Source organism: Echinops telfairi, unplaced genomic scaffold, assembly GCF_000313985.2.
Source record: "Echinops telfairi isolate 266 unplaced genomic scaffold, ASM31398v2 ScPeMD7_7458;HRSCAF=8496, whole genome shotgun sequence".
NCBI classification, from domain to species: Eukaryota; Metazoa; Chordata; class Mammalia; order Afrosoricida; family Tenrecidae; genus Echinops; species Echinops telfairi.
The window spans coordinates 15,238,654-15,245,378 of NW_022111358.1; the positions used below are offsets into that span (position 1 = coordinate 15,238,654).

The following is a 6,725-nucleotide window of genomic DNA, read 5'->3' on the forward strand; positions in this document are numbered from 1 at the left end:
TTTTTAAAAAGCTTGGGTAAGGAATAATGACAGATGAAGCTTGAAAGTGGGTAAGGACCAGGTCATCTTTGAGGCAAAGGAGAAACAAGAATAGACTTTAAGTACGAGAGTGTGGTACTCAGATTTGTATTTCAGAAGCCATTATAATGGGTAAAACCACCCGGGAAAACATGTACAGTGAAAAGAACTGTCAGCTGATCACCAAACTCTGAGAGATCCCTTGTGTAAGGGACAAGTGGCAAAGGAAACAGGAAACAAAGGGCCAGAAAGGTAGAAAAGAGAGCTAAGAGAGAATGAAAGTCAAAGAAATAAAGGGTCGCAAAACAAAAGAGAGCACTGGCACAGTATGAGGATGAATCAGAAACATTTCTCTGGTTAATTTGTCCTGTGTCTTCTTAATCATCCTTCCTTTTGTGTTGGTAACTTCAGTTGCCTTCACTATCTTACTCCCTCACTGCAGCCGAGCTGATGCTGACTTACACATGGCCCCACCGGACAGGGTAGCACTGCCCCCTCTGTGTTTTGGAGACTGTATGTCTTTATGGAAGTTTCTAGCCCCATCTTTGTCTCGTGGAGGAGCTGGTGGTTTCGAAGTGCTGACCTTGCAGTTAGCAGCCCAATGCTTAACCACCATGCCACCAGGGCTCTACTTCCTCTAGGCGTTCCCATTTTTGCCTTGTACTACAGTCTACTTTCCCTTCATCTTTTTACTTCCCCAAATTTCAAACTTTCGGAAAGTTTCCAAGCATAGTATAAAGACACTCATACCCCATACCCCATTCACCTCGATATTTACCAATTGCTAATGTGCCATAGTTATGAGATTTGCTGTATGTACAAGGGAGAGAATAAATAAAAATGGTTATTCAATACAGCCACATTCATGGTCCAAAAAAAATTTCAACCTTTATATAATATCGGTTAGTATACTGTGTGTATTCAAATTTCCCCCAACTGTTTCAACAATATCTTTTATACCTACTTTATCCTTGGAGAAAGGTGTCACAGCTCTTTCGTCTCCTTTAATTTAAATCAGTTCTCTAGCCCTTTAGGATACTTAATTGCCTTTCTTGACATTTATATTTTTTAAAAAGTCTAGGCTGCATGTTTTAGAGATAGTTTCTCAGGATGAATTTGGTTTCATGTTCCTTCATCATACCCCTGTCTTAAGTCTTTATAATTTAAAACACAACTATGATCTTGTTACTCTCTTGTTTAAAAGTATTTGAAGATTTCTTATCATCTTCTGGATAAAACTCAGATTGCTTAGTATACCTGTTAAAGATGATCTTAACTTAGTGCTCATGGATTTTTGTAGCCTTATCACTCCTGGTGACTAATAGTTTGTCCTTCAGGTATATAGCACACATCACAAGATGTTTCCCTTGTTTGGGGGTATTTCCTCCCAGCCAACTTATACCTACCCTTCAGGATTCTGTTGCTTTATCTGACAGATATTTGTTGGAAGTTTCTATTTCTCCTAGCGCTGTACTGGACATGTTATTTGGAGAGACCAGTTCTTGGAAAAACACATTGTGTTAGGGTTCTCTAGAGAGATAAAACCAAATTGCTGAAAATTTAATATATTTATTTATAAAGATAATTAGATATATAAAAAGAAATGAACTGTTAAATCATATATAGACAAATATATAATACAAGAAATGAACAGTTAAATTATAAAGCACTACAAATGGCTCAGTGCAACTCACTCCCGTGAGAGAGTTGTGAGAGACTAGCAGTCCTTCAAGTCTAGTCTGCTGCCAGATCTTCCTCTATTTATAGAGAGAGCTAGGCTATGTCAGCACAGCAGCCAATCATAAGGCAGGTCACCAACTGTCAGCCAGGTCATCAACCGCCAGTCCCAGCTCCAGAGATGTCTTAAAGGAACCTCAACTTACAGCAACACAGTCCACAGACTAGGCGTCCCACAGGTAGTGTAGCCTTTAAATTGAGGCACAGGACAAGCAAGGCAGCCGCACACTGGTCCGATGATCAAAGAGCAAGAGACAAGAAAGGCGAGGCTCACCAAGCCATTTAGCTCTCTGCCCTTCAGTTAATCCCACTCGTGTTTATCGGCCAGGCTGGCACAATAAACTATCTCAGACATAATCCTTCATAAAATAGAAGGGCAATGAAACAGTGGACGACCCTCAACAAAATGGATTGATCCAGTGGCTGCATCGATGGGCTCAAATAAAGCAACCATTATGAAGACGGTTCAGGACTGGGGAGTTCTGTTGTACATAGATAGGGTCGCTATGAGTTGGAACTGACAACAACAGCACTGTACTAGGTGCTGGGATATAACTGTGAACAGGACTAACATAATCTGTTTTACAGAATTTATCCTGGCTGAAATATAATATTTCTTGTATTCAATAGCATCTTTGTATACACCTTTAATATTTATCACATCACATTGCAGTTTTTGCCTGTCACTGCTGGATGGAGCTTTCCCAGGGTAGGGTACGTTTTATTCATCTTTGTTCTCTAGCATGTTGTTGGTGCAGTCTCATAGTCAACCTGTAGGTCAAAGTAGAACTGCCCCATAAGGCTTTCTAGGCTACAGGAGCACATCAGCAGGTATTTTCTCCTATGGCTGCTTGGAAGTACTAAAGCATGTTTCATTCAATAAATGAATGAAAGAAATAACTCTTGCTAAATGTTACTTACAAATGTTCTCTCTTTTAATTAAAGAGTATGGGTTAATCCAAGTAAATTTGGGATTATCTTGTTAAGGGAGACTTTTAGTCCTTCAAACAATTCATACCTTTATTCAATCGAAGGGCTATCAAAAATTTCCCAGTACGAAGATGCACTAAGTAACAGAGTAAGAATTCCAAGCATTCAGCAGGGTTGGGAGTGCACTGCTGCTTCTATTGGAATCCTACCTGGTGGTATGAAAGGTGTGTTGGCAAGGAGCACTTTCAAAGCTATGACAACAATGGAAATAACAGTTGCATTTCAATACTATTTCCTAAAACATTTCAATGGCGAGCTCTTACACATTGCCCCCACCAGGACAGACTTCAATCAACCAATTTCCATTGCCAGTTCAATTAATTTCTGCTTGAACATCTCCAGCACCACTTCTAGTTCTTGTTTATATTTAATTTTACACTTTATATGTGCAGAATTGTATTTTCGCGTTTCTGGTTTGTTTCTCTAAGGAAATTACAGCTCCCTAAAGCCTCGCCTAACACATAGCAGCCAGGGCGCACTTTTATAATCAACGCTCTATAATCTTGATAAGATCAAAGAACATGGTAATACTGCCGGTCAATAAATGTACTTTCTCAGGTTTTAAAATCACTGGGGGTAACGTGAGGTCTGTCTATAAAGCATCTTCTGATTCTGTAGGTCTGGGTGGAGCCTAATAAACTGCTTTCTGGGCCCAAGTCATGCCGCTGCTGGTGGTCCGTGGGCCACCCTTTGAGTAGCCATGATGTAAAGAAGTGTGCAAAAGAAAGGCAGCTTCTTGTTCCCAAACATATCTCACAGAGTGCTAATAGCAGAAATATAGTTAGGATGAAGCCAAGCTGAGCATTTCTTTGCCAGCCAGTTATTACCCCTCTTCCCCATTTCGTGCAAGCTCCTCCTCTCCCCACTCAAGAACACAAGCAGAAACTGGCCAGTAAAAACAGTCGCAGCAATTACTCCAAGTACAGAGGACGCGAGCCCGGGTAACAAGGGAAGGATCTCCCTGAACTTACTAGTTTAAGAGCCCGTGGATTAGGTGAGTCTGGGCTGTGGTCTCTCCCACTCCATAGACAGCAATTCAAAATTAAATCCTTGTCTTGGAGGGACCAATCGTAGCCGTAGACTGTTCGCGTTTCGCTCGCGCAGGCGCAGAGCCTGGCTTGTGAGTGGCTCAGAGAGAACAAGCTCTGGCCAATCAGAACGGAGGCGCTCTCGGTATGAATAAAGCCGAGGCGGCAGGAAAGGGGAGGGAAAGTTGGAGAGAGAAAAGGTGTGTTCACGCCATCTAAGCTTTCTGTGGAGGATTTTGTGTAATTGGCTGTCGCTTCTTCTGAGTGAACCAATCGGAAGGTCTTCGCGGCAGAGTCCTAACTATGATATTGAACTAGCGAGGGGAGAACAACCAATGGGAAAAGCGTATCCAACAGCCAATCCTTCTGCAGCGTTTTGTGTCTTTGTCCAACCGGAAAATGTGTTTCATGCGGAGGGGCGTTACCTGGCTACCAGTGGGCGGGCGTCGGTCAACCTGGGGAGCCAATGAATGCGAGACGTTGAGTGACAGCTGTCCAATAGGGACCTTCAGTGCTATTACGGTTTGCGGCTTAAGCGCCGCCGCGGTCTGAGGAATGTCAACTATTCAACATGGAGGCGGAGGTCGACAAACTGGAACTGATGGTGAGTGCAAAGCGCAGGGCTACTGCACAGTGCATTTTCCAGGAAAGGCCTCGAAGGTGGGATAACTTGGAGTCGCCGGAAACTCTGGGCGACGGAGGCCGGACCAGACTCGAGTTCCCTCCTCCTGCGCTAAAGGGAGTCGCCACCGCCCGGTCCCTTTTAACCGCCGCGAGGGAAGGGGTTACATCCGGGAAACTCGTGAGGGAAATGGCGGGAGATGCTGAGGGCACCGGGCCTTTGGAATTCCTTGTTCTCTTCTCTTTACCTTTTCGCCCCTCAAAAAACTGTAGCTGTGACACACAGCATTCTGTTCCCACCAAAAGGTGTGACCCGAATGGTCCCTAAATGCTCCTCGAAGGGGAGAAGTGGTTCACACTCGGGAAAGAGGGCGATGAAGGGTGGGGTGTAATCCAAAGGAGGTATGTCCCTTCAGGACTGAACTGTTGATGCTCTCAAAGGCGGGCTGAGGAAGGATGCTCGGGACTGGTGTTAACAACTTCCCAGCCCTGAGGAAGTCTCTGGATCTGTGCCTGTCCTGGAGGAGGCAGCCTTGGGTGAAGCAGGACGTGGGCCACGGGGATCTGAAGCAGCAGCTTCTTGGCCGGGACGCGGATGGGAGTCGGACGAGGAGGGCACTCCCCTCTCGAGGTGGCCAGTTTAATTCATTCTTGGAAGCAGGCGGCGGGGGCGATTGGACACTGCCATTGTAGCTGGCGAGTGTGGCCTGCTTGAGGGCGCCAAGTGGGGAGAGGGACGACGGGGCTAGGAGCTGGGGAGGAGCGGGACGAACCTTTCAGCTTTCTTCTAGGGCCCTTCCCTCCCTTGTCGTTATCCTCCCCTGTCCATCCCCAGGAGGAACCCTGGTAGCCCTGCCACTTAACAGACTGCTAACCGCGGGTCCAAATTTCAAACCTTCCAGCCTGCTCTTAGCGAGAAAGATAAGGGTGTCAGCTTCGGTAAAGATGCATACGAAATCCTAGGGGGTCACCAGGAGCCCCAACGCTTGATAGCAGTGGGCTTAGGTTCCCATCCCCAGACCACCAGTGTGTTGGCCTGCAGTTTTTCTTTCTTTTAATTCTTTGTTCAGTCTTCAACCCTGCTTTGCCCTGGCATTTCAGTCTTTCAGATCGGGCTGGCCTCCTTAGAAATATTAAAATTGGAAGAAAGCGCTCCTTATTGAGCTCCAGTTGTTTTGTGTTCAAGAAAGTAACGAGATGAAATAAAGGTGCCCCAAACTTCCTTGTCCATCTATAATCTGCCCCAGTTCTTTCCTGCCACGCCCTCCATACCCTGGGAAACGAGAACTCCAAACTGAACGGTCACAGTGGCCCCATAGCTAGAGTAGAACTGCCTCTGTGGATTTCCAGGACTGTAAAGCTTTATGGGACTAGAAAGCCTCATCTTTCCCTTGTGGAGCGCTGGTGGTTGTCGAAGTGCTGACCTGTGATTAGCAGCCCAACGCCCAGCGTAACCTATCGAGCCACCAGGGCTCTTTCCATACCCTGGTGGTTGCATGGAATTATTTTTTAGATATCCTTCGTGCTCCTGTTCCATGTTTCAAGCTGTGCCATGGGTCTCAGACCCCTGACTTGGAAAGGGCGCGTGATACTCATGGAAGAAACCGAGTATCATTCTTAGTCATCCCATTCCCCCCTCAGAGAATGTGAGGCCTTGAAATTATGCTGATGGTGGCGGAATAGTTACGCATGGAGCTACGATCTGCAAGGCCCGCAATTTGAAACCACCAGCAGCTTCGCTGGAGAAAGGCAGGACTTTTACCCTTGTAACAGTTACAGTCGTGGAAATCAGAGGGGCAGTTCCACGTTGTCCTGTGGGGTTGCTGTGAGTCCGCATCAACTCAATGGCAGTGAGTTTTTGGCTTATTGGTGACTTGGGGTACCTTAACAGATACGATTTTGGCTTCTAAAGTCTGTTGTATTTGAACTTTATTTGTGATGGGTGGAGTCCTAGTAGTGCAGTGGGTTAGCGTTGGCTATTACCACAGGGTGAGCATTCGGAACCACTAGCCCCTCCGTGGAAGAAAGATGACGAGGAAGCTTCCTTCTCCCATAAGAGTTACTGTCTTGAACAAACACAGGACGGTTCTCCTGTCATACAAGGTCTCTACAAGTGAGTTTGGTTTTTGAGGGGATGTGGGGATAGGAGGAGGGAGACAAATTACAGAGAAGGCTGAATTTCCAGCATTCCTAACTTGTAAGACTGAACTTTAATTCCCAAGTTTTATTTTTAACATTGTCTTTTTAAATAACAAATAAACTGAAAATATTACATATTGTGGCTTTATTCTATCAATCAATGTACCGTTTCCCCCAAAATAAGACAGTGTC

General features: G+C 45.4%; 2 protein-coding genes across 2 annotated transcripts in view; one reads left to right on the plus strand and one right to left on the minus strand.

Moving 5' to 3' along the window:
* PRR11 (proline rich 11) overlaps positions 1–773 on the minus strand; it is a 19,120-nt gene extending 18,347 nt beyond the window's left edge. The window contains exon 1 of the mRNA XM_045299294.1: positions 769–773. Coding sequence (XP_045155229.1) covers positions 769–773 — 5 coding nt within the window. The remainder of the gene's footprint in view (positions 1–768) is intronic.
* Positions 774–4,299: 3,526 nt separating this feature from the next.
* The window catches only part of SKA2 (spindle and kinetochore associated complex subunit 2), a 43,811-nt gene continuing 41,385 nt past the window's right edge, over positions 4,300–6,725 (plus strand). The window contains exon 1 of the mRNA XM_045299760.1: positions 4,300–4,377. Coding sequence (XP_045155695.1) covers positions 4,345–4,377 — 33 coding nt within the window. The 5' untranslated portion in view covers positions 4,300–4,344. The remainder of the gene's footprint in view (positions 4,378–6,725) is intronic.